The sequence below is a fragment of the Lonchura striata genome, chromosome 17 (assembly GCF_046129695.1).
Source record: "Lonchura striata isolate bLonStr1 chromosome 17, bLonStr1.mat, whole genome shotgun sequence".
Taxonomy (NCBI): Eukaryota; Metazoa; Chordata; class Aves; order Passeriformes; family Estrildidae; genus Lonchura; species Lonchura striata.
The window spans coordinates 7,889,161-7,913,638 of NC_134619.1; the positions used below are offsets into that span (position 1 = coordinate 7,889,161).

At 50.9% G+C, this 24,478-nt stretch overlaps 2 protein-coding genes across 3 annotated transcripts; one reads left to right on the forward strand and one right to left on the reverse strand.

Annotated features, from left to right (window-relative positions):
• The first annotated feature begins 742 nt into the window (after positions 1-742).
• Positions 743-11,232, forward strand: LOC110469019 (BPI fold-containing family B member 4). Of its 2 annotated transcripts, XM_021527410.3 has the most exons (15): positions 743-869; positions 1,632-1,746; positions 2,183-2,287; positions 2,530-2,685; positions 4,247-4,310; positions 4,666-4,729; positions 5,162-5,253; positions 6,207-6,380; positions 7,134-7,187; positions 7,779-7,946; positions 8,048-8,115; positions 9,177-9,219; positions 9,706-9,769; positions 10,121-10,197; positions 10,748-11,232. In XM_021527410.3, the coding sequence occupies exons 1-15, from the start codon at positions 758-760 to the stop codon at positions 10,769-10,771; spliced, it is 1,380 nt and encodes a 459-aa protein (XP_021383085.3). In that variant the 5' UTR covers positions 743-757; the 3' UTR covers positions 10,772-11,232. The 2 variants fall into 2 exon arrangements, with proteins under 2 accessions (XP_021383085.3, XP_077643206.1); XM_077787080.1 differs by lacking the exon at positions 10,748-11,232 and having other exon boundaries at positions 10,121-10,265.
• A 3,463-nt stretch (positions 11,233-14,695) lies between these two features.
• Positions 14,696-24,165, reverse strand: LOC110469020 (protein TENP). Its single transcript, XM_077787087.1, has 21 exons — positions 24,068-24,165; positions 22,561-22,647; positions 22,409-22,472; positions 21,702-21,770; positions 21,411-21,474; positions 20,439-20,534; positions 19,502-19,618; positions 19,195-19,288; positions 18,822-18,926; positions 18,541-18,678; positions 18,070-18,115; positions 17,758-17,818; positions 17,423-17,514; positions 17,126-17,302; positions 16,736-16,777; positions 16,447-16,611; positions 16,110-16,177; positions 15,787-15,832; positions 15,455-15,518; positions 15,280-15,356; positions 14,696-15,021 (listed from the first exon to the last, which is right to left on the reverse strand). The coding sequence occupies exons 1-21, from the start codon at positions 24,163-24,165 to the stop codon at positions 14,953-14,955; spliced, it is 1,839 nt and encodes a 612-aa protein (XP_077643213.1). The 3' UTR covers positions 14,696-14,952.
• Positions 24,166-24,478: the final 313 nt, after the last annotated feature.

Here is a 24,478-nt window from a genome sequence, read left to right on the forward strand (position 1 = left end):
GGGAGGCTGAGTGGAAAAGGCGTGTCTGCTTGGCTGCAGATTTTATATAAGGGCACTTCTTTCATCTCAGCTGTGGGGGAAAAAGGGACATCACAGAGTCTTGAGGAGTCCAGAGGAGCCTGAGAGGAGCAAAGAGCCCATCCCAGCTGGCTGCAGCTGAGTCAGGTAACATCCTCTGTGTGCTGGCAGGGTGGTGGCAGGGTCCTCACTCTGGGAGTGCTTGACTGCTTTGGTTGGAGATTGTGCTGGGCAATAAGCTTCTGATCACCCCCCTATGCCTGCTATGTCATAATTAAATTTATGTTACTAATTATTAAGTTATATCATCTAGATGGCTTATTTTAATCACTTGTGCTTTAGTTTTGTGCTTTTGAAAAGTAGAAGGGACACAGATAATCCTCAGATGCTTCCCTTGGCAAAGCCCCTCACCAAAACACCTGTAAGTGTATCACAGGGATACAGAAATAGCTTAAACATGAAGTTTGGCTTCTTTTGTGCGAACATTTTGGGCCAGTCACAAGGGATGAGGAAAGGGCTTTTAATAAGCCACACGTGGAGCCTGTCCATGTGTGTGGACATGAAGAAGGTCCTGTTGCTCTGGGCTTGAACAGAGTCTCCTTTGATCTGGATAAAGAGTAAAGGAGGGATTCCTTTCTTGACTTCTTTCCTCATAAAGACACTGAGGTCACTTCTGAGAGTTTTTTTCCCTCACTGTCCCCTCTGATGTCTCCCTTGCCAGCAGGGGAATCTTCTGGAGATGATGGTTTTGAAGCTGTTTGGAATCATCTTTTTCTGTGGCCTCCTCTCGCCCTCGCAGGAGGTCTTGTCTGGCCTGTCCTGTGCTGTCAGCCCGCAGGCGATGCAGAATGGTAACTACAAAAAACACCTCAAAGCTGTGTTTGCTTTGAAAGCTCTCTGGGACTCTGATGGGGAGTAAAACTGCCTGAGTTTTACTCCCCGTCATCTTTATTTCATAATTCCTCAGGGCTGCAGACTTTGCTCAGAGCCCCTGAGAGCCATCACCAGATTCATGGGTCAGGGAAATCTCTGCTCCAGAACTGGGGCATGTTTCAGCTCCAAGCAGCCACATAGAATTTCAGAGCTAGATCTGGGTTATTTCCTCTGTTTTTCTCAGTTTCTCATTTCCATATTGGAGCAGCTGATATTTGACAAACAGCTGCTGTGAAGTAGCAGACATAATAATATTTGCAATGTTGAGGCTTGTTTCAAGTAGTTTCTGCTAAAAAACTCCAAAAGCCAAAAGCAAAATAAACAGGCAAAAATCAACAAATAAAAACCCCTTTGACAAAGGGGAAATGAGTTGTGAGTGGAAGCCCAGCCTCTGAGTGGGGTCACTGGTGGCAGTGCACAACCAGGCTGTGATGTTTGAATTGGAGTCTGGGATGCTTTCCGCTGTTGCTCCTCCTGTTTACTTCACCAAGGGCAGCTTTGTTTTATTGCACCAAAGTTGTAAAATACCATCCCTGTGTTATTTGACTGCATGGAGACAGTTGATGTCTCCATGAGGGGTTTTGGGGAGCGGGGGGACTTTGCTGTGCCGGGATGGATCTGCCTGAGTGGGGAGAGGTCAGTGCTGCCCATGCTGGTCCTCACACACAGCTCTTTTCCAGTTCTCTCAGATGCCATCATTCATAATGGGCTCATCCACCAGCACCTGCAGGGTCTTGTTGTTCCAAACATCATGGGTGAAGGGAGTCAGCTGAACTCTCCCACCAGCATCACAGAGTAAGTGCTTCACTTTGAGTGCACCTTCAGCATCAGTTCTGAGCAAGACGAGCTGAGCTGCCCCTGGCATGGCTGGCCTGGGCTGTTGTCCTTGTTTTATTGTGGTACTGAAATTCTGACCCCACAGTGTTGTCTGTGGGGTCGCAGTGTGGGTGGCAATGGACACTGCAGGTTGTGGGTGCAGACTGACAGCTCTGCTGTGCTGTTAATGCCTGGCAGCACTGAGAGAGGGAAAAGGGACAGCAGGCAGCTCTCCAAAGTCAGCTCCCACCCCAGTCTGGTTCTAGGCTGCCTTCTTGTAGTCAGCTGTCTCTTATCCTTGTACCTCCAGCTGGAGCTGGCTGGGGTGCTGGGGGTGCCGTGGGTGCTCCCTGGGTGCAGCTGCTTTTGCTGGAAGGTGTTTTGAATCCGTGCCAGCCTTTGCTGTTGTTCACAGCCTGCACCTCATCAAGGTCCGGGTGCCCCGGCTGTCGGTGGTGCTGCTGCCAGGGATCGGGGTCCAGCTGACCATCGGGGCAAAGCTGCAGCTCAGAGGCAACTGGTGAGTGGGGGATTCGGGATGGGTGTTGAGGGAAACCCCTACCCTGACATATTTGACATCTCTTAAGGATTTTGAAGTGTTTCTTATCTATAATAAAGTCACAGAGCAAAACAGACACTAAAAGATGACCTGTGGCGTTGGTAATAGTCTGCAGGACATGGAGAAGTCTGTTTCTCCTGGCTTTGGTGAGTTTCTGTGTGTAGAGGCTGAGAGATGGAATAATCCCATTTGCTTTTTTGCAGCTTGGTTGGCCTGCTTTCAGAACTCATTGATATCTTAGTGGAGGTGAACATTACTGCAAACATTAAATGCACGAATTTTGAATCTGGCACATTCCAGGTTGTCACTGAAGACTGCCTCTGTATTCTTGGGGCCATAAAGATCAAGGTCCTTTCTGGGTAAGTGCCCCTGGATTTATGTTTTCATTATGTGCAATCCTCTCCTCTTTATTGATATGGACAGTCTGCCAGGACACAGACAGTGCTCAGTGATACAGAGCCAGGCCTTGGGGATGGAATTTCTTCCCTATTGCCAATGCCAACTACATCAGTGGAATGAGGGTTAATTTGCCCTGTTTGCCTGTGGAGATTTTAAGGTCTGAAGCATGAGGTTTGGTACCTTTCCCAACACACTTTCTCTGGATTTAGCTAGAGAATTGATCTCCAATGAGTAGGAGTAATAGGGCTGGGAGAATTCCAGGAAAACAGGACCATTACTTTCCCTGGTTTTGTACTCTGCCTTTGGCTGCTGTCCCAGGAGAATGCCTGGCATGTGGAGTTTCCCTCTGACTGCTGTGGTTGTGTGTAATTCCATGCAAATGTCTCATCTCTTGCTCAGTCTTATTAAATTCTTGACAGCAAGGATTTGCTGACTTCATGTATTGATGAAAGCAGCAGTAAATTGATAATGGGAAATATTTTCTTCTATTGCTTTTGAATTACTCACTTTTCAGGTTCATCAGAATTCTCCTAATTAATTTTTGCATTATGTATTGTATTTCAATCAGTGCAGCAGCTGCTTTGAAAAATGCAGTGTGAGTGAACAAAGCAACACGACTCACCTGCTCTGGGGGTCATGGTTAATTTTTAGCAGGATTAAAGTGATGGTTTGCAGGAAGTGAACTCCTAGAGGGGCAAGGGAAGTGTAGATATACACAAATTACTTCATGGCAGCTCTTCAGATCCATTTGTAGGCAGAATTAAGGCATAAATAACAGGTGCTCCATGAATTCCTGCTGTCTGTGTCTTGCCAACTCAACAGTCCAGAAATATATTGATTATCAGACAAAATTGCCTCTGTGCTGCTGCAGGCATCACAGGTCCTGAGTGAGTTGTTCAGCAGCAGTGTTGAAATGTCACACAGCAGATTTCTCCTCTTGTTATTCCAGATGCAAATTGTTTGTTCCCAGTAACTAACATGAAGATATTTCCTAACAGCTCCCTCTTCCCTTAACTACAGCACTGATTTAAATACCTGAGGGAGATACCAAGCACAAGGTTAGAGTGTGAGAGGCTCACTCCTTTCATGCAGTGAAAGCTCCCTGAGAGCTGAAGGAATATTTTCTTCAGAGAAGGGGTTGTCAAGCATTGGAACAGGCTGCTCAGGGAAGCAGTAGAGACACCACCCCTGGAAATGCTTAAAAAAATGTGGCTATGGCACTTGAGGACGTGGTTTAGTGGGGAACATGGTGGTGGTGCAGAGTTGATGGTTGGACTTGATAATTTTAGATGTCTTTTCCAACCTTAATGAGTCTGTGATTCTCAGCAATGAGTCCAATTCTCCCCTCAGTGGCTCTTTTTTATCTCCCGCCCCTGCTCTGGTGAGCATCAGCTGCAGCATTGGCCCTGAAGGGATGACTGAGGGCATAGGAGAATGTAAAATGAAGGCTGGAGATCTTTTTGTCTCCTGTCCTGGAGCTTTGTTTGTTCTGATTTGTAGTTTTTTCCCTTTCTTTTCCAGCTTACTCACCCTGTCAGTGAATGAGCTGGTGCTTCGCCAGCTGACAGCGACTCTGCCCGCTTTGGTATGGCTGAGGATTGTCCTCTTTTCACAGCTGAAACACAGAAACACTGGGAAAAACTGTGTTATCTTACACAGCAAGATCCACTGTCTGTCTGTGCTGCTCTCCCACATCACTGCCATGGGGCTGGGGTGTCCACAGAGCTGCTGCCTGGAGGGGGATGCCTCAGATGTTCCCCAGAACAAAACATTCCCCTTCAACTCCAGGGATGTTCCACTGCCCCAAGTCTTTTTCTGCATCCCAGCTGTGTCTATTGCCATGCAACTTTTTCCCTGATGGGGAAAGGAGGGACTCTGGGCAGGCTGTGGGTGATGGCGTGAGGGGGTTTGAGCAGTCCCATTTCTGCTTGGTGTTGCAGCTCTGTCCCGTGGTTGATATCGTGATGAACCTTGTGAACATCCATCTCCTGAGCACTCTCAATGGTGCGTTGCTTGTGGAGGGTGAGGCACTGCTTCCCTGTGCTTCCCACAGCGGGAACAAGAACTTTATCCCACATCAAGCCCCTCAGTGCATCAACAGAAGTCCAGCACTTCTGCAGGGCTGTTGTTGAGCCTGGAATTCAAACACCAGCATTCCAATGAACTTCTCCCACCTAGGCCCTCCTTATTCCATTTTTACCCATCACCTTTGGATTTTTCTTATTGTCTTGGATGCTCTTTTGGTGCTATATCCTAAAGGCAGATCCCACCAAGCTCAATTTGGGGATGTTCTGGCCTTTTGGAGTAGAAGCAAGCACCCCTCAGCCCTGAATGCTTGGACCTGTTTGTGGGTGTGGGGGCTGGTGGTCCCTGGGGTCAGGGGAGGCTGTGCTGCTGCTGATTCCTGGTGCTTAAGGATCCTTTTCCTGTGTGCAGCGGTGATCCCTGTCGGCACAGCAGGAACCATCCACTACCAGCTGGCCAGCATCCCCTATACCTCTGGCAAGTTCCTTGGGCTGGATTTAGATGTAAGTTAATGCTGGGCAGCAGGAGCCTGGGAGCGTGGCTGTGTGCTGCCTTTCAGTGTGCTCACCTCATCCCATGGGAGCTGTAGAATCCCACGAGGAGCTGGACTGATGATTTGTCCTGGAAATGCAGCTCCTAAGTGCTTAGATCTTTATCCAAATCACCACTAAGCAATTGTGTGTGCTTTTATTCTTTCACTCTCTATGCCAACCTACCCCAAGTGTGCCTGAGGCTGTGTCTGTAGCTGCTGGGATGAGCAGTTCTCCTTCTCATGGGATGAGCAGTTTTCCTCATCTCCCTTTTCCTGCAGACGTGGCGTTGGTGCTTTTTGCTTTTGCTGTTCAGTCTCTGCAATGGGTGAATGCTAAACCAGGGTAATAGATGTATTTTTTGCTTCTGTCCCACTATGGGGAAAAAAAAAAATTAACAGCAAAAAGCAAACTGCTTGCTAACAGGAGAGCTTAAAAAGGCCAGAAGCTGGAGAGAAGCAAGTGGGACATAAGCACTAAAGAGGAGCAGGGGCTGATAGCAGGTGCTGCCGCCTGTGAAACCCATGCTGCTGCACTGGCTTTGGTGCAATGACTTCACTGGGAGGAGCCTTTGCCCCCAGGCCCCCTGGATGGTCAGAATCAGCCTCCTTGGCAAAAAGTTGGTGTCAGTGTGGGTGTCTGTGGAGCTGGGGGAGGTCTGGGATCACCGGGCAGCACTGTCACCCCTCGGTGCTTGGAGTGAGACCCGAGGGATGAAGTGAAGCAGTGATCTGTGATTTGGAGAGAGTGTGTTATTAGCTAATAGCCTTTATCAGCTCCTGCCATCTATGAATCAGAGGGAGCTGCTTTCCAGAAGCTCCGAGGAGAGGAGGGAGGGATGCTCAGCTGGCACCCCCGCACTCCTGTGAGATCTCAACATGCCTCGAGCCTTTGAGGGCTGCTATCTGTGTCACCTCTCGTTGCAGGGCGTGGTGAAGCAGGTGGGAGGCAGCACCATCCCCCACGACTCGTCCCCCTCTGCTCTGCCTCCTCTGATGGACCGGCACCTGCTCTTGGTGATGCGGCAGAGCTTCCTCAATGCAGTCCTGTCCCTCCTGCTGCAGCCGCCGCCGCAGACCTTCCCCTGCACGCCGGACATCGTGAGTGCAGCAGGGCCCGTGTTTCCTGCCCGAGTGACAAGGGACAGGCATCAGCCTGGCCTCGGGTCTGCTCCGGGAGGCTCTTTGTGCCTGTCCCTGGGTGTGTGCACGGTGCGTGTGCCAGAGGCTCGACCCCAGCGCTGCCTCCCTGCTGCCCTTCTCAGAGCTGTAATAGCACCTGCACTGCCCAGCTGTGCTCTAGGGACACCCCTGGGGACACCAGCTGAGAGCAGCTGTGTGCTGGTCATGCCATGGACTCCTGCAGGCTGCGAGCCTTTCAAGGAGTCTGCAAAGCGCCGTGGAGAAAAGACATTGCACGTCTGCAGGGCCATTCCCGGGCTGTTTGCACTCCCCGTGCCTCTGATCTCGACTTCCAATGGGAAATGTGAGGGGTCCACACACTGGCACGTGTTGAAAGCCTCTGGGGGATGTCACCTTCCACGTTTGGGTGCTGTCACCTTAACGACTACCAGGAGTCACCCAGACTGCTGGGGAACATTGCAGAGAGAGGGGGCAGCCCTGGCAGGATGGGTGTTGTTGGAATTGGCTGGAGGGCTCAGGGTGCCCTGTGATGGGGCAGCCCTGGCAGGATGGGTGTTGTTGGAATTGGCTGGAGGGCTCAGGGTGCCCTGTGATGGGGCAGCCCTGGCAGGATGGGTGTTGTTGGACTTGGCTGGAGGGCTCAGGCAGGATGGGTGTTGTTGGAATCAGCTGCAGGGCTCATGGGGGCTGCTGGTGCTTCTGTTCCCACAGTTCTCTGGTGCCAGCCGCCTGCGTGAAGCCGTGTGGACCATTGCTCCTGCTGGGGTGAGGAACTTGTTCTGGCACAAGGGTTTGTGTAAAGTTCTCCAGGATACACCTGGATTTGCCATCATGTCTCTGCCAAAGGTCCCCAGTTTTCTGCTCCCCTCCTCTTGCACCAGCAAGAGAGCCTGTCTTGCTGCCCGGCCAGCTGATGGGAGTGGGAGAAGGGACTAGGGGTTTGCACAGCCCTGCCCAGTACCTGTTCTCCTGTGTGCCATTGTCTGTTCCAGCCTTCTCCTGCTCCCTGAACACAGAAAAACCTTCTTTCAGCCTGTAGCCATTGACATAGAAAGCTGATAAATATTTCCTGTTTCCTTGTCTGGTATATCCCATTTCTTGGGCACCCTCTGACACCCACAGCCCCCTCTGGGTCCACCTTGCCTTCCTCATCCCTTCTGCCCTCAGCATGGAGAGCTGATATGTGCTGCCAGACCTATTTGCTCTGTAAATTTGGCTTGTCCAGGGTGTGTGTGACCTTGGGGAGACCCTATGGAGCTATGGGGCTGTGAGAGTCTGCCCGAGGACTGCCAGTCCCCTGCCTGGCTGGTGCGTGGAGTGCCAGCAGCCACCTCCATGCATCCCCAATTCCCACAGTGCTCTGCCTGCAGTGGGACTAGTCCTCTGAGCATCAAACTCGTGTTGAGAGGAAACCCACTCATCCTCCTGGAAGAAAACAAAGCCAGTGTCAAGCTTTTGGTCCTGATTCAGCTGTTCAGTAACCGCTTAGACGGATCCATCCTCAACTTCCTGCTGCTGAAGGCTGTAAGTGTGGCTGGAGCTGCCCCAGGGGTGCAGTGCAGTGGGTGGGTGGTGGCTGGCGTGGGGATGTTGCTGTGTGCTGAGCTCTCCCTCTCTGCTTGCAGGACCTGGCTCTGAATGTCCGTGTGTCCATTGTTGGGGGCAGGCTGGTGCTGCAGCTGGCCTTGGGCAGGTGAGCTGTTCCCTCATCCAGGTGGGGACATTCTCTGTGCTGCAGTGTGAGCTCTGGGGCTCCTGACTTGAAATGTTTTCTGTGTCTGTAAACCAGACATTTCATCTGAATGTGAGAATTTCATACCTGACTGATGGCATAAGGTAAATGGGGTAGTTCAGGAAGGATTGCAGCAGTTGGAAAGTTTTAAGAGGCTGGAGAAAAAGTGTGTCAGTTTTATAACAAGGAGGAATGAGGTAACCTGAATAATTGTAAGACTGTCAGCTTGACTTTGATCCTGGGCAGTGGTTCGAAATCCCTGATATTGGACATGAATGATAAAGCAGTAAAGGAAAGTGCTGTCATTAATGCCAGTCAAGGTATGATTAAAGATTGGAGAGCATTCCTTATAGCGGGAGGTTTGAGGATTTGGGGCCATTTAGCTTGTCAAAGAGCTGGATTTAGAAGCAAAATTGGCATAGCTTGTATGCAGCGATATAGGGAATAGAAATGCGTCAAAAGGCTTTTAATTCAATAGACAAGGGTATGACAAGATTCAATAGAAGTAGAAAAGAGAAATTGAAAGTGGAAATAAAGCATCCATTTTAGGTATGGATAGTCGTGTGATTACAGTGATAGATGAGGAGCTGTAGCAAATTCACCAGACTGTGTGCTTTTACATAGAATCACAGAGTGGTTTGGGTTGGAAGGGATCTTAAAGATCATCCATTTCCAGCTCCCCCTCCCACAGGGTTCCAGAAGCTCTGCTCTCAGTTGGCCAGGAGCTGTCTCCTTCCTGAAAGTGAAGGGAGGGAGAGGGAAGGCGCAGCCAGGAGCTGTGTGTGCCCTCCTGCAGTGCTGCATCATTGACAAGCAAATTTAAATTAGGTTAAGCTTTTATTTTCCTATTTTCTTTTCTCTCTTGCAAGTGCCAGCCCCTGTTTTTCATGTCACAGTGCAGGTGTCCCTTTGTGGGTCTCTCTGCCCAGGGGCTGAGTGTGCTTGGAGGTGGCTGGGCTCTGTCTGTGAGCTCTGGCTGGTGCCTTGTGTCTGACCTGCTGTTTGCTCTCCTTTCCCTGCAGCACTTCCCTCTCCTTGGAGTCTTCCGATGTTGGCATCAGTAATGTAAGTCTCTAACACTAGTCTGGGCTTTACTGGGCAGGGAGGGCAGCCAGGCATGATGCCCTGTGGCTCCTGGGGAGGGAGGGAGGCAGGCAGTGACTGTGGGATGCTGTGATGGATTACCCCTGCTGATGGTCAGAGCTGTTAGCTGCTCTGTGGTGGAGGTTGTAGCAATTCCTTTGTTGCTGGGGTTTCTTTTTCCCATCTGCCTTTTCTAATAAAGAAATGTAAAGCTGAAATCTGTTTGTTTGTTCACCTCTGCTTGGGCAAAGCTCGCATTGAGCTGCAGCAGAAGCATCACGAGGCAGAAGTTTTTCTAAAGGAAGGACTGAATACAAATTGAAGAAGAAAAGTAGATTCACTTTAAAGAGCAGAGGGACTGCTCTTTTGCTGTGTCAGTGGACAGTGGTTTGCAGTCCCAAGGGTCCTGCTTGCTGCTGGCACGGGCCAGGCAGTGCTGCTCACATGGTTGTTCCTTCTTTGATTCAGATCTCCCCCCTGAAGTCCCACTGCATCAGCTTGCTTGTGGAAACATTCCTGCCTGTGATCAATGGTAAGGTGACCTGGCTGTAATGCTGGGAGCACTTTGAGTTCTGGGCAAGGAGGGAAGAGGGGGTCGTGTGTGTGTGTGTATGTGTGTGTGTGTGTTGGAAGATGTAAAAGGAGTGCTGGAGCCATTAAAACCCCAAAATACCAATTTTGAGGATGTAGTTAAAAGTCCAACCTTATATTTGCACCATCCCACCCCAGCATCAGTTCTGGCAACAGTCAGTGATGGAGAACCTAAGGAAAGCCAAGCACACAGTGATGGCCCCGAGAAGCTCTGCTCCCTGTGCCCTCTCTGGAGCAGCTCTGTGGTGGGGTGGGCTGGCTCAGCATGTGAGGACCTGTCTGTGCCCTGCAGGTGCCCTGAGCATCGGGATCCCCCTGCCAAAGGTGCTGCGCATTCCTTTGGTGAATGTGGATTTCCAGATAAAAGCGGTGAGTGCTCAGATGAGCTGTTCCCTCCTGTAAGGCTCCAGGGCTGTTCACAGGACCCTGCCAGTGCTGCCTGGGTGTGCAAGAGCTGTAGAATTCAATCCCTGAAAGACTGAAAGGGCTGCTCTGCCTGACCTCCCTCAGGTCAGGGAATGCTCCTGAGGATGTGAAGCCCACACAAGGTGTGGCCCCAGCTGCATCATGAGCAGTGCTCAGGCACTGGGGCAAGTCCCAGTTCCCTGTCCAGGCCCTCTTTTGTTTCTGAGGAACTCAGTGGGAGCTGCTCTGACGTGGATCCAGGCATTCAGACAAGCCCTCTCCAGTGGCACCATTCAAAGAGTCTTGGATTGCCCCAAGTTCCAGCCCTGTTCACCCTGGAGGTGTCCTGGAGTAGCTGGGAGATTCCCCAACACCCCCAAAGAGTTCTGTGCCCTCCTTATTGCAAACTGGACACGAGGACTTTTGCAGGAGGGTTCTGTCTTTGCTCTGTGCTGTGAACCAACATCCCTTGACGGAAGATAATGTGTTTGTGTTTCTCCCTGCTCTCCTCCAGGGCATGATGGTGTTTCTGGTGTGAGCTGCAGAGCCTGAGGCACGGAGAGGACTGTGGGGACAGAGAGAGGAAGAGAGCAGTGAGCATGGAATGCCAGGACCATCATTATCTGCTTTTCTTTACTGAATTTGATTCAAGATTCTTGATCATATTTAAGACACTTTAAAGTGAATTGGCTTGTGTGAGTACAGTTTGACACCTGTGTAAGCCTAACCTGACTGGCAGCTCTGTGTACAAATATTTATTTAGAGAAGTTGGTGTGATTTGGGGGTCACAGTCACAGCAGTTGAATGTGGTGCTGCAGTGGAATTGGGAAATTTGTTCTGAGGTAAAACTTTTCCTGATAGAATGAAAAAGTGCATTTGCATGTGGCTTCTGAAGTGAATCTCCCCATCCTTGTCTAGGAGGGTGTGAAGCACTGAGAGAGAGCTCAGAATACATCTCATGTAACTCTTTTAATAAATGTTCTTTTTTAGTGCTTGGAATGAGGTTCTGGTTTCTGATGCTTCTGGGGGCGAGTTTCTGCCTCCACTCTGGGATCTTGTTATTTTGTGACAGTCAATATGTGGAGTTTGGCTTTGAAAAGTCTTCCCACTTGAACTTCCTGAGAAAAAAATTGAACTTTCAGTGGCTCCTCCTGGCTTGATAACCTGCTGACCAAATGCTAATCCACAAGCAGAAATCAAAATTAAATCGAATTTCCAAAGGTCATGAAGCATTTCCTAATAGAATCTGAAGGGAAAATTCCTTACCAGAGGACTGAGAGGTCTGAGCCCTGGAGAACACCCATGTCTGCTCAGGCTCACATCACAGCCTGCTGCTCTCTGCATGTCACAATGACAAGAATCCCAGCGTTTTGGATTTTAAAAAGTCCAAATTATTCTGTGTTTAAAAAAATTACAAATCTTGGGTTTTAAATGGCCTCTCCAACACCAGTTTTTCCCAGCACTGGATGTAATTATGAGTGTGTTACCTACTCTTTGTGTCCCCAGAGGCTGTGGCAGTCTGGCACTGAGCAGGTGAGGGATGGGGCAGTATTCCACTCTGCATTTCTGTCTGAAGGTGGGAACAGCTCAGCATCTGTGGGGCCAAACCTGTGGCTGCTGCATGAGCTCCCAGCATCGCTGTGAGATGCTGCAGAGGAATCACAACAGAGGAGCTGCTGGACCCTCTGGGGGTCCCTCTTTGTGTGAACTGGCCACTGCTCTCCTGAGCTGTACCAAACACAGACCTGGTGGCACACACACTCACCACATGGGCTGGCCTGGCTGGTGGCCAGCAGAAAAGCTTTGGGTGGGTTGAATTCCATGCTGACATTGAAGATGGGTGTCCTGGTGAGTGTAAACAGCTCTTTCTATTCCCAGCATGGTGCAGGCTGCTGCTGTGCTCCCCAGAGTCTGTTCAGCTGCTGGTTATACAAACCTTGTCCAGTCCCTGGGCAGAAGTGCTGCTCCTGTGTGGTGACAAGGTGCTGCACTGAAGCAGAGGCTGGGTACAGCCCCAGTGCCAGCTGAACCCCTGTGGAGTGAGGTGCCAGCAAGAGAGAACGCTGTGGAGCTTTGGAAGCTGCTCAGGAGCCAAATCCTGTTGCTCGTGTTCTCTGACACCAGTGTGCCCTCAGGGCTGGCAGAGCAGGGTCTGGGGTCTGTGTGACCCTGTCACCTGGAGAACAGGATGGGTGACAACTCCCCAGCAACCTGTGCTGGCATCTGCTTGGTGCCACTTCAGGGCTCCTGCACTGCTGGGACTTGGTGTCTCCATCCATCCCTTTTGCCCCCAGGTGGCAGAACAGGCTGTGTTAATACAAGGTTTTGTTCTGGTTCCTGAGCAAACACCTTCCAGACCATAAGTAAAGTTTAGGGCCTCTTTTCATTCCCATTTGGCCATCACTTCTGTGTGTATTCTGCTCTGCTGGGAGGCATTTATTTCTCTGGCACATTATAGAGGGCTCTGTGATCTGGCACTGTCCCAGGCCTCTGCTTGTCTTGAGAAAGAAAACAGTATGGTGAGAACATGTGATGAGAGCTTGTGGCTGCATGGAGAGCTGGCACAGCAAGCCCAGGGTCACAGAAGAGTGGTAAAGTCATCTTGTGCCCCTGGAAAAGGCTTTTCCTCTTGGGGTCTGGCCTCCATCGTGCTGCTCATCACATGGAACTGAGGGGAAGCAGCAGAGGAGTGTTTTCAGCATCTTCTCAGCGTCACTTCTGCAACTTGTACATCTAATGTTCTGAATTTCTAGTGGCTTCAGGAGTATATCCAGAGCAGGAAACTGCAATGCAGAACCCTTAAGAGCTGGGCTAATCCTGTTCAGGAAAGTTTCTTTAACACTGAAACCCTGACAGGCTGGAAAGTCTTCTGCTGGGTGAGCAGCAGGAGGGGCTGCCAGGGCCTGGCTGTGCTGCTGGTGGCTTGTGGGTTTGTTGGAGCTCTCTGGCTCTTGCTCCAGCAATGACCCTGGCAAAAGATTGATTGCTCTGCTGTTTTGTGGGGGCTGGAGAAGAGGTTTGTTCCCCCTGCTCCAGGGTTTGAACAATCTATCTGCTGCATGCTGCTCCACGTGCCAGTAGTGAGGGAAGCTGGGGGTCACCAGGCAGCTCCTCCTGCAGGAGTGCCCAGGAAAGTGATGGATTTGGTGTTTGCCAAAGGGGCTAATGCCAACAATTTTTTCAGTATTCTTTTTCTCTGGCTGTGCTGGGGGTCTCAATAAATGGGGTGACTGGAGGGAGAAGCAGATGACCCTGATTCTCCAGCATGAGGCAGCTCTAAGCCTGTGGCTATTCCCAGGTGGGGCTGGCAGCTGTGGGTGCAGCTCCTGAGACTCCATGAGAGGCAGAGTCATGCAGTGAAGCTTGGAGCCAGAATATTCCCTGCCAAAGAAATGCATCTTTTTACTACTGTAGCTTATTCCTTTTGGGAAACTGGTTTAACATATATTAGTCAAAGAATAATGGTTGCAGCTCTACCAGGACGCTTTTATTAGGAGCTGTTCCTGCTATGGCCAACCTCAGACATTAACATCATTAGTCAGGTCCCCACTCCGGGCATATAAACCTTCAGGATTCTTTACTCCTTGCAGTAAATCAACCTGGCTTGTTTTGTTTGCTTTTCCTATTCCTGAGCCTTTGAAATAGAAGGTTTTGAAGTGTTTCTCAGCAGCTTCAGAGGCTAGAAATGATGGGTATAGTTGTAGCAAGTTGAAAGCAGATGTAGATGTAATTAATAAGGTTTCATGGTTACGTGAAGCATCACCAGGGGAGAGCTGAGGTGGAACCTGCATGGTCAGGGACAAGGATTCTCCTCCTGGGCTGCATGGTCAGGGACAAGGATTCTCCTCCTGGGCATTAGCACAGCCTCATGTTCATCCTGTCTGGGGTAGGTGCCAACAGCACCCAGTGATAAAATGACTAGGGCAGCTTTTGAATCTCTATTACCACCACCCTCCCCTTTTGGATGCCTGTGTCTGCTGTGGGTTTTTTCCCCCATTTATGCTCCTGAACAAGCAGGGGATGTGTTTGGTCAGTAGGGAAGAGCATCCCAGGGCCAGCGACCACGGCGCCGGCGCAGTCTGACGCCTGCAGTCACCTCTCATTCAGCATCTTCTCTGTGATGAGCTTTCTCAGAAGCAAAGTGTTGAAAATATAACTGCCTTCAGGTCTAAAATTAGAAACCATTCTGCAGACTGATTTCCTCCCCCTCCTCTTCTTTCTGACCCAGGAAACTCACCAGCTGTAATGTTCCCATAGTAACACGAGGCATGGAGGAAAAGCAGAAAGATCTCTCGTTGTAGGGATGATGTTGTTCTGCAACTGAGAGGCACGGGTCTGTTTTGCATCCTTGTAAATGAGTGGGATTAATTAAATGTAGGGTCTGGACATGATGGGCAAAATTTGTCTGTTTATAGGTAAAAATTGTTGAGGGGGAAAGAATGTCAATAGTCACACCAGCAAATGCAGAATTAAAGAGAAATGTTTAATTAAAGCACGTAACGTTGTTACAATCCATTCTCTGTGCAACAAAACTACCAGGAGCAGGGCTGGAAGAGAAAGGTGCTAGTGCAACACCATTATTATCCAGAATATAAGCCCATGATGTTTTAGTAAATCAAGAAAGAAGATTTTCAACATTTCAAACAGTGGCAAACCACAGAGCACGATGTGAGAGTCAGCTGAATGATTCTGCCACTGTTCTACTCCAGACACTGGACTTCACTCCCAGGTGTTTGCCTCTCCAATCCTTGCCTCTAGCTGGAGGTTGCAGGGGATCAAGACATAATCCTGAGTGAGGAAGGAAGGAAGAAGGACTGAGCATAGTGCCTCTGTGCCTCCATCAGCCCACACAGGGCTCCACCATCACCACCCACGGCTCCCACCACTGCCTGTGTCCCTTTTTAAGGCAGTGGAACTTGGTCCTGCAAGTTTCCGGGCCTGGATGATCAGGCTATGATTTATTCTGGAGCTGGGAGGTTAGCATTGCTCCCAGGCTTCCTTTAAATCAAGCACAGCAGGGAGCAATTTCAACGTCTTATTTCTTACCTTGTGAATTGTGATGTTGACATCGGTGTAAGTGAAACTGGCGATGTGGGGCAGGAAAACCCCTTGTCTCAGGACCTCTGAGAGAAAGAAAGAGGGAAAGTTGCCAGCTGGGTGCTGCCTGGGTCCATGCTGAACTTCCCCCAGGGCAGCACCCGCAGAGCTCCCATCTGCTCACTGTTTATCTGGGCTGGCACCTCCTCACGGATTGTGGGCAGGAACAGCTCCTCCAGCAAGGCAGCCTGTGGGGGACAGTCAAGGTCAGCTCGTGGTGTGGGGCTAAAGCAGGAGGAGAGGGGCAGAGACCCATGAGAGGGTCCTGATGCTCAGTGCAGCTCTTCCCATCCCACAGGGATTCAACTATCCCTCCCAGCAGATGCAGCAAGAACCCAAAGTCAGTATTCCCATATTTCCCTGCTGGCACCCACTGCCCAGGATGGCTGGGGCAGCAGAGGGGGACCAGGCTCTTCGAGGATGGTACCAGGAGTGCCCACAGCTGGAGGCACCTACCAGTATCGGACCCACATCAGAGGTAGCCAGGCTGAGCTCGACATCCCTGGAAAACAAAGAGCAGCAGAGGAGCTGCAGGTGCTGAGCTGCACTAAGCAGTTTCTCCTGCTTCTCCAAACTCCCCATCTGGGCTCAGGGCCTTTGTGGGAGTGTGGAAGCTGCAGCTCCCACTTTTCTCCCTGGCCATGTTTCTGGAATTTCTGGGGGAGAAGCTACGTCTGCAATGCCCAAACTCTAAAGGCTAAAACCCTCCCCAGACCACTTTGCCTGCCGTGACTGGGACATGTCCCCTTTGGGCTCCTGCGGGGCAGATGGGTCATTACTCTATGGCTGCCACAGAGATGATCATCCTCGTGTCGGCGACGCTGAGGTGGAGCCGGGCAGTCACGTCCTGTGAGGGGAGCAGAGGGCAGGATCAGTGAGGAAACAGTCCCACTTTGGTTTTGGGGGCTGTGATGAACCCGTCCAGCTGCTGCCTCCCTGCATCCTGCATGATGCCCCACGGGCAAACGCTGCTGGACACGGGAGCACTGGGATGGGAAAGGCTGAGCCAGCCCCTGCAGTGGCTGCACTGGGGCCAGGGCAAGGGGCAGTGCCTGTGTGCAGCAGGGACACGCTGTCAGCACACTCTTCCCAAGCTTCCCAAGCTTCCACACTCACCACGTTGACACTCAGGAAGCTCTGGAAAAGGGCTGATCCTGCTCCGATCTGGGCAGTAAGGAAAAGCTTCACGATTGCTTTGTCTTCCTCCAGCACCACGTGAGGTGAGCTCCGGGTCACGGCTTGAAGCACCACTGGCAGGTCCTCTTGGAAGAGGGAGCCCATCTGCCGAGGGAGTGGGGTTGTTTCTGGGCATGGCAGCCATCCCTGCACCCCCAGGGTGACAGAGCTGGGGGACACTGCCTGAGTTGGGCTTGTGCCTCTTGGGGTTACGGTGACGGCGACACACCTGAGTGATCCTCTCAGCCAGGGTGGCAGTGGTCAGCGAGCTCTGAAACACAAGGCACAGCTCGTGATCAGACCCATGGGGCTGCTCCAGGGCTCGTGTCCAGCGTGGCCATGCAGCCTCTCTGATGAGCTCCATCCCACCCCTGGCTACGTGCAGGAACCCTCCTCACGCCAGCCCATGCCAGCAGCTGTGTGCAGGTTACTCCTCATGGCAAACTCTCCGTGCTCCATTAGACCAGGAATATTTTTAGGAGCTTTGGGGTGAGGGACTGTTACTCCTGCAAGTGCTTGGACACACTCTGATTTCTATGGAGGGCTTGTGGTTCCTCCAAGACTTTCCTGGGGCAGGGCTGTCCCTCCCCCTCCTCCCTTCCTCCCTTGTTCCACTCACCAGGAGACTCACGTTGAGGGCTCCAGACTCTTCCAAGGCAGAGAATAAGCTGGTGTAGAAGTGCTCAGAGAAGGCCAGGATGAGGTGGGAAGGGCTGGACCTCGCTGGCTCAGGCATGCTGAAAGGCACAGGGCTGACTGGCAGGGGGATCACTGTCCCTGCCACTTGGAAAGTTGTCTGCAGGGACACAGGCAAAGAGAATATGAATTTCAAGAGTCTCAGGGCTGTAGCACTCGATGGAAGCAGCTCTTCCCAGGGCTGGAGATGGGCTGTAAGAGCTGGAAAGAGAGGACTTACTTGCAAAGAGATGATGATTCCTTGTTCAGAGTACATGGGGGCAGCCAGGGGCAGGTACTGGACTTGGCAGCTTGGTGTGATGGGGAATGGAGCTGCAAATGGAGCAGAGGGATGCTCAGGAAGAGGAGGGAAGGAGGGACAGGCTCTGGAAGTGTCTGGATTTTCAGAGTAAAAAAGAGAGGGAAAGAGCTGGGTAGAAGGAGCAGGTCCCCTGGGAGATGATGGCAGCAGGGCCTCTGCTGCTGCAGGGTAGGAACTTGTCCCACCTCATAATCTGCTCCAAAATGCTCCTTGAAACCCTCAGTCCATAGTGGGACTGAAAGCCAACTGCCCACCTGCCAGAGACATCAGCCGTTCATTTGGAAAAAGCAGCAATTTGGAGACTTCCAGGCAAATCTGTGGAATAAAAAACAGAAAGAAAAGAGAGGTGACAGAGGAACACGGGGGTCTGTTGGCACTGGGTGTCCCCAGAAAGCCTCTGAGGTGGGTGTTGCCACCGCTGGTAGCAGCAGCCAGGGGACGATGGCAGTGTCCAGTGAGCACAGAGCTGTGGGGGAAATCTAGAAAAGCACCAGGTAGACATAAAGTGCTCTAATTCTCACACACTTGTATAATGCTGTCTTATGCCTTTACAAACTTTATCTTACTTTTTCAACGTTGATCTGCTTGTCCACGTCTGATCCCGAGGATTTGCTGGGTAAAAACAACAGAATAGATGTTAGGAGAAAACTAGATCAGTCAAAAGTGTATGAGTGTCTTTTATCTGACCCGAAAGGCATCCAGAGACAGAATTACCACTGTTTTCTATCAAGCTGTGATTACAATTCAGAATCACAAACCACTGGAGAATTGCCACTGGACTTACATTAAAAGCATTCCAGCTGCACAACTCTAAAAGTACCACTCCCTTGTGACAGACTGAAATTCTCTTAAAATGGGGAAACCACCCCAAAAATAGAACAAAGCTCCTCCCACAAAGATAAACTTTTAGTGTTGACCCTTTTTTAGCTTTGAGGGAAGTGAGCAATTCTCAATCCAATGGCTAGAAACATTTGTGCCTCAGTTTCTTCTTTCACCCATTACTTGAATCCCACAAGGAGGGAAAATGTGGGGCTGACCTGTCTGTCTCCTCAGTGCTGTGCACCTCCTCCAGGGTGGGTTTGCAGTCAGAGGTCACCAGCTCCAGGTTCCCTTCGGGGTTCATGTCCACGTGGAGGTCTGCCAGGATGGACAGCCTCATCTCCTTGGTGGCTGAGCTGTGCCAGGGAGGAGAGGAGAAGGCTGGAGCTGGGGGGTGCTCCTGGCCACACTCCCCCCGGGCCACCCTTGCTCCTGCAGGTGCCTTGTGACTTCAGGCAGGAGCTTGGGCTGGCTCCAGCCCGTCAGCCCTGGCACTCACGGGGCAGGGGTGAGGCCAAGGTCCACCTCGATGCTCAGCCGCATCCCAGTGTCGGGGACCAGGGTCAGAGAAAACTTGTCAACTTTGACAGAGATAATTTGGTTCCTGCTGGAGCAGAAAGGAAGGTGTTGGGAGACCAGCACAGACCCTGAGAAAACCCAAAAGTTCATGAGATCTGCACGGACAAATCCGTGCCCTGAGAGCAGCGTGGGTTCTGCTACTGCTGGACACTGACAAAGGAGCCAGGACCTCATTTCTAAACTTCCTGGTCTGCAGGAGGATTTTTGTTCTCGCTGGCAAAGTGCCTTTTGTGCCAATATTCAAACACCAGTGTGAGCCAGGGGTATGGCAGGTGCTAGAGAGGGCAACTCACCTGCTTGGGGAGGCAGGAGATGGGGCTGGGGCTGGCGGGGCCATGAGGTCCCTCCTGAGCACCGACTCTGCATGTGACTTGGAAACTTCAGCAACTGTGAAACAGGGCAGATATTTGATGAGAGCCTCTGGAGCTTGTGTCCTGATGGACAGACTGACACCCATTTCCATCCCTTCCTATCCCCCTGCTGCTAGCAATGGGCAGGGGGTGAGGCAGGTCAGCTGAGGAGTGGCATGAGACTCTGGTGCCAGCAGAGTGGAAGATGTCACTGCCTGCTGCTGGCACGGAGCTGTGGGTCTGCACTTACGGTATCTCAGTCCAGAGGGGGTGAGGATGCCACCACAGTCGGGTGACCTGGTGGTGTCAGCTGGGACCAGGAGGCTCAGGAAGATGCTCAGGGTGCGGAGCATCGCCGTGCAGGCACCTGGAGGACAAGGAGGAGAAAGAAGAGGAAGAGGAGGAGGAAGAGGGCACCCACAGCAGCCTGGTCAGAACAGCCCTTGCTTGGCCACTGAGGCACAGAATGACAGATCTGCTCCTTGAGTGGGGTTCTGGTGTGGAGCTTGTCAGCTTTGGTGCAATAGCAGCCCACAGCTCTTGTGTGGTGTCTCAAAAGCACTGACAGAAGGTTCAGCCTTGAAGAGCCTCTGCAATCTTGTGAGCTAGAACAATGCCTGCAGCGATATCTCACTTACTGAGGAGCACAGAATGGCCACAAGTGGTATAAAAATAGCAAATAAACAGAAGCTAAAATTAATAGAGGAAATAATGGAAGTTATGGAGGAGTTATAATGCCAAATGAAAAGGTGAAAGTGTTATCTGTCTCTGAAAAACATTTGGGAATCGTTTATAATGCCTGTAATGCTCTTACAATGTTATGGAGACAATAATTCAGAAAGTTTAACCTGCAGAAAACATACATATTTATCTCAGTCTCTGCAGAAAGCATCATTTCTGGTGAATGCTGACCCTTATGGAGACACACAAAAGTAGGAGCAAAGCCTGTATCAAATTATTCAGTTTGCAAAAGTATCTTTACCTGTCCTGGCTGGTCTCCCCATTCTTCTGACTCAGTCTGTGTCTCGCCGTGGCCACGCTGAGAAATTCTGCTGGTTTTATATATCCTCCCAACCAAAGCTGACGGGGCAGGAATTGGCTAAGAGGGCTGGGAACCAGGACACTGGGGGGACACTTTGATTTTTTTTCTTGTACCATTTTTATTGTTTCTCCATAGAATTGATTACTTTGGCCGTTGACCTGGCGAGGTGAAGGATTGAACAGCAGGTCCTGGGGCAGCTTGTCTTCACTGTGGTGTTCCTGAGGAGCACAAAGAAAGGCCTCTGGGTGGAGGGTGCCAAGAAATCAAGCATTGTTAGAAAGCAAACGTGGATTTCTTTGCTCTGCAGTCACCCTTTCTTCTGAACACCACAGGGACAGCACCTCTGTGTCCCCCTCTGCTATGGACACACTGAGAGAGCTCAGGTTGTTCAGCCTGGAGAAAAGAAGGCTCCAGGGAGACTTCTGAGGCCCTCCCAGTGCCTAAAGGGGCTCCAGGAGAGCTGCAGAGGGACTTGTGACCAGGTCATGGAATGACAGGACAAGTGGCAATGGCTTTAAACTGACAGAGTGCAGGGTTGTGTTAGAAATTCTCCCCTGTCAGGGTGGGGAGGCCCTGGCACAGGTTACCCAGAGAAGCTGTGGCTGCCCCATCCCTGGAAGTGTTCAAGGTCAGGCTGGATGGGACTTGGAAAAGTCTAGAGGAAGGTGTCCCTGCCCATGGCAGGGGTTTGGAACTGGATGAGCTTTAGGGTCCCTCACAGCCCAGACTATTCCAGGATTCTGTGGGAGGCTGCTGTGGTTTGTGTCACTCTCCCGGCTCAGGAGCTCAGACCAGAAGGGATGAGATTTGAACATGACCTGAAGGAGATCCTGGCAATTTATTAAGGACATTCTTGGGTTCCATCAGGGCTGGGTAAGTCTTTTGAAGGTAACAGAAGAGTCTCCATTGGGTTCAGTGAGTTTTAGACCAGACAGAAGATCTGAAATGGCCCATGTGCAATAATCCTTTCTCTCTTAAACCCATTCCCTATCAAAAGCCCCTGGCAATATTTATTACAATTGGCTGAGAATATAGTCAGTGGCATCCACTCTCTTTGATAATATCTCTACAAACACTGAAACCCTTCATGGGAGGGAATAGGAATTCCTCTCCTTACCATGCTCGATGTCCATCATGTTCTTCTGGCTTCCTTTTGGCCTGGAGGACAGAGAGTGGACCACCTGCAAGCACCACAAACACACCCTGCATGGCCTTACCAGCTCCCCTTTGTGTTCTGACTTCCCCCCATCCCTCCCCAGTCTTGTGAGCTCAGCATGACCAGTCTCCCTGAGAGGGCTGAGCTGCCCATTTTGGTCTGGCTGCCTTGGCAGTGGGGTGAGGTGTTCAGGGCTTGTTGAAACACCTGCAGCCTGGGCAGCACCATTGTCCTTTGTGTGATGTGAGGTACCTGCTCTGGTTCCAGGTGCATCTTGACACGTCCAGAGCCCTTGGCTCTCCCCTGCACGGCGTTGCTTTCCTGCTCAGCATGGCAGGGACATGCCAAGAAAAGCAGCATTCCAGCCACACTGTGCATTTCCATCGAAGGCATCCTGGAAGCAGTGTCAAGAGAAAATATGAAGATGGAGCAGCCTGCCAAGGAGGAGCAGGATTTACACTCCCATGCTGATGCAGGCAGTCCACTGAGAGGCAAGAAATGTGTTCAGCAAAGTAAATCCATCGAGAAGGTTGTAACCCTCAGACGAGTCCCCTGCGGCCATGGGAGGTGTTTTGTGGGATCTGACATTGGCAGGGACGTGGACACAGCCTAGAAAGTCTCTAAGAAATGAGTATTTGCTGTGTTTTAGAGCAGCAGGTGGGAATTTGCCCCTGTGATTCCTTTTTCCAGGGCAGGTGATATCGCCAGCTCTCCCTGAGATTGGGGATTTTCTGGGGAGCGTTATTATCTGTTCCAGCAGTGCAAGGGCTGGGGATAAGCTGCCACCACGGTGCTTAGAGGTGGATTTTCTCCTCCTGAAGAGCTGTTCTGGACCTGATGATGCCTGTGGAGGCTTAATTAGATGTCAACTCACAGCATAATGACTGATCAAGTTACTAGCACAAAAGTGTCTTTCTGGCATGATGTGCTCCTTGTCGGGAGTTATCCATAAATCTTACACTCCTGTTAGATAAGATGTAAATCTCCTTGTCTGGGCTTAGCAGCGGGCCACCGAGCACAGCTCTGGGAGGGAGGTAATGACGGATTAAACCTCATGACAAGTTTTATACAGAAATGAAGAGAGGAAATAAATTACTTTGTGCTGCATTACCTCACCAGGCTGAGCTCCCAGAGCTGGGTCCTGTTGGGTGGGGTACCCAGGAGGAAGATGGGGGAGGACACAGGGGTGGCCACAAGTCTAAGGGACGGCCAAAGGGACGGCAGCAGGCTGGAGGAGGGTCTGGGCAGCCTGTTTGCAGCCTGGTGGGATGTGTGGATGTCCCATGGTGGAATTAGGACAGGGTTGGGGCTCAGGAGCCCATTCTCTGGGCAGGGGAAAGTTCTTCTCATTCTCACTCTAACCCTCCTTGAAATCAATAAGAATATTATTGAGATTATCAAGGTTTTCACTGGGTTATCCCCCAGCTGAGCCCATGCCCTCCCCCAGTGTTTGCACAACCCAATGAACCTTTGGGGAGCTGCTCCTCCAAGAGTCACAATTACATGCAGGTCTGCAGAAGGAGAATTTGCCACTGCCCATCTTGGGTTTCTTCTTGCTCCCACTTCTGTCTGTACCATGTAATTTAGCAGATGAGGTTTTTCCTTCAGACTTGGTGCACAAGTCTCTGTTGGCTGGGAGCTCTCGTTTGAGACCCGAGACAGAGAGCTTACCCAGACTTTCAGATTTATCAGTGAAATTATTTATATTGGCATATGCTGGAAACCCTCAGAGACCAGCTCAAACAACAGTATCACCTCTGCTTCTTTTGGTTCTCCTCTTTCTCAGTCAGGTTTTACAGACTGTGCCTTACCTCTCTGTGGAAGATCAGCAGGGGTCCTGGCTGTGTTGGGATGGGGTATGTTAACAGAGATGTTTTATATGAGGCGCTGCAACCCCTTGCCCTCCCTGGGGGGTTTGTGCTGCAATCCTCATATTCTGCAAATCCTCCAGCAGTCTCAGCTGCTCTAAACGGGAGGGATGTTCTGCAGAAAATGGCAGAGGAAGCCATGAAGAAAAAGCCCAAGCCCATGAAAGCATCTCGGGGTGAGTGATGAGCCGCAGCCTCGTGTCGCCAGCCCGGAACCGGGGACAAGCAAATAAAAGTGGGAGGTTGGGAAGTGTCAGCCCGGAGGCAGCCACGAATCACTCCCTGCTAACAAGTGGGATACTAAAGCCGGTGATTTTCTGCATGGTTGTGTCTACAAACACACAAAGAAACTGTGACTTAAAGGCAACAGAGCGCCGCAGCTCCTGCCTCAGCACGTCTGGGGCAGGTGTTGGAGCTCTGCAGTGTGGGGGGCTGCCCAGCTTTTGTCATGATGTCCCAATAAAACCCCAAATTTCTGGGAGATCAGAGCCAGTCCTCCATCTGCCAGATCCATGCTGGATGTGGGCATGGAGATGTTTTGAATGCCAAAACTATGTTTTCCTATTTTTTTTCAGAATTAGACTGTGTGATTTTTCATTGGGAAGAAACATGTCTCTAAATTTAAAAGTAGATTTAAATTGAAAGTTTGAACAAGAAGGGGACAAAAAAAGGTAATGAGAATATCAGCAAGAGGTGGCTTTGCTGTAAGCATCAAATCCTGGGCACCAGGCTCTGACTGTTCCCCTTTACCCAGCTCTTTTCCTCTGTCTTTCCTTCAGGCTGAAGGTGAAAAGTCTCTGTGTCCTGGTGATCTTTCTGGTGTTCTCCCCTGGCTCAGGGCTCTTCATGGCTTAATCCAAATGAGAATCACTGGGAAAAGGTGAATGTGAATGGGAGCCAGTGCCCATGGGGAGCATGGCTGGGAGATCTGGGGCTCACTCGTCCCTGGGGTTTATCCTGTGCCAACCAAACTTTGCTCTGAGCAGCTTTACAGAAGAAAACATGGAAACCCCTCTGGTTGCAAACCTGATGGTTGGAGGGTGGCTGGGGCAGGACAGGAGCTCCCACATCCCCTTTGCCAGTGTCAGAACCAGCCCCCCCCACAGGAAAGTCCCAAAGGACTCATCACTGCTTTGCCAGGATTGGCAATTCCTCAGGGCA

What these genes read in the sequence shown, in the direction of transcription:
- LOC110469019 (XM_077787080.1), top strand. Translation starts at nt 758, where the DNA reads ATGATGGTTTTGAAGCTGTTTGGAATCATCTTTTTCTGTGGCCTCCTC. An exon ending in CTGCAGCTGGCCTTGGGCAG is followed by an intron (nt 8,116 to 9,176) that starts GTGAGCTGTTCC and finishes CTTTCCCTGCAG; the next exon opens with CACTTCCCTCTCCTTGGAGT. An exon ending in ATTCCTGCCTGTGATCAATG is followed by an intron (nt 9,770 to 10,120) that starts GTAAGGTGACCT and finishes TGTGCCCTGCAG; the next exon opens with GTGCCCTGAGCATCGGGATC.
- LOC110469020 (XM_077787087.1), bottom strand. Translation starts at nt 24,165, where the DNA reads ATGAAGAGCCCTGAGCCAGGGGAGAACACCAGAAAGATCACCAGGACA. An exon ending in ACGGCTGATGTCTCTGGCAG is followed by an intron (nt 17,515 to 17,757) that starts GTGGGCAGTTGG and finishes CTCCATTTGCAG; the next exon opens with CTCCATTCCCCATCACACCA. An exon ending in CCCTCAACGTGAGTCTCCTG is followed by an intron (nt 16,778 to 17,125) that starts GTGAGTGGAACA and finishes CTTGTGTTTCAG; the next exon opens with AGCTCGCTGACCACTGCCAC.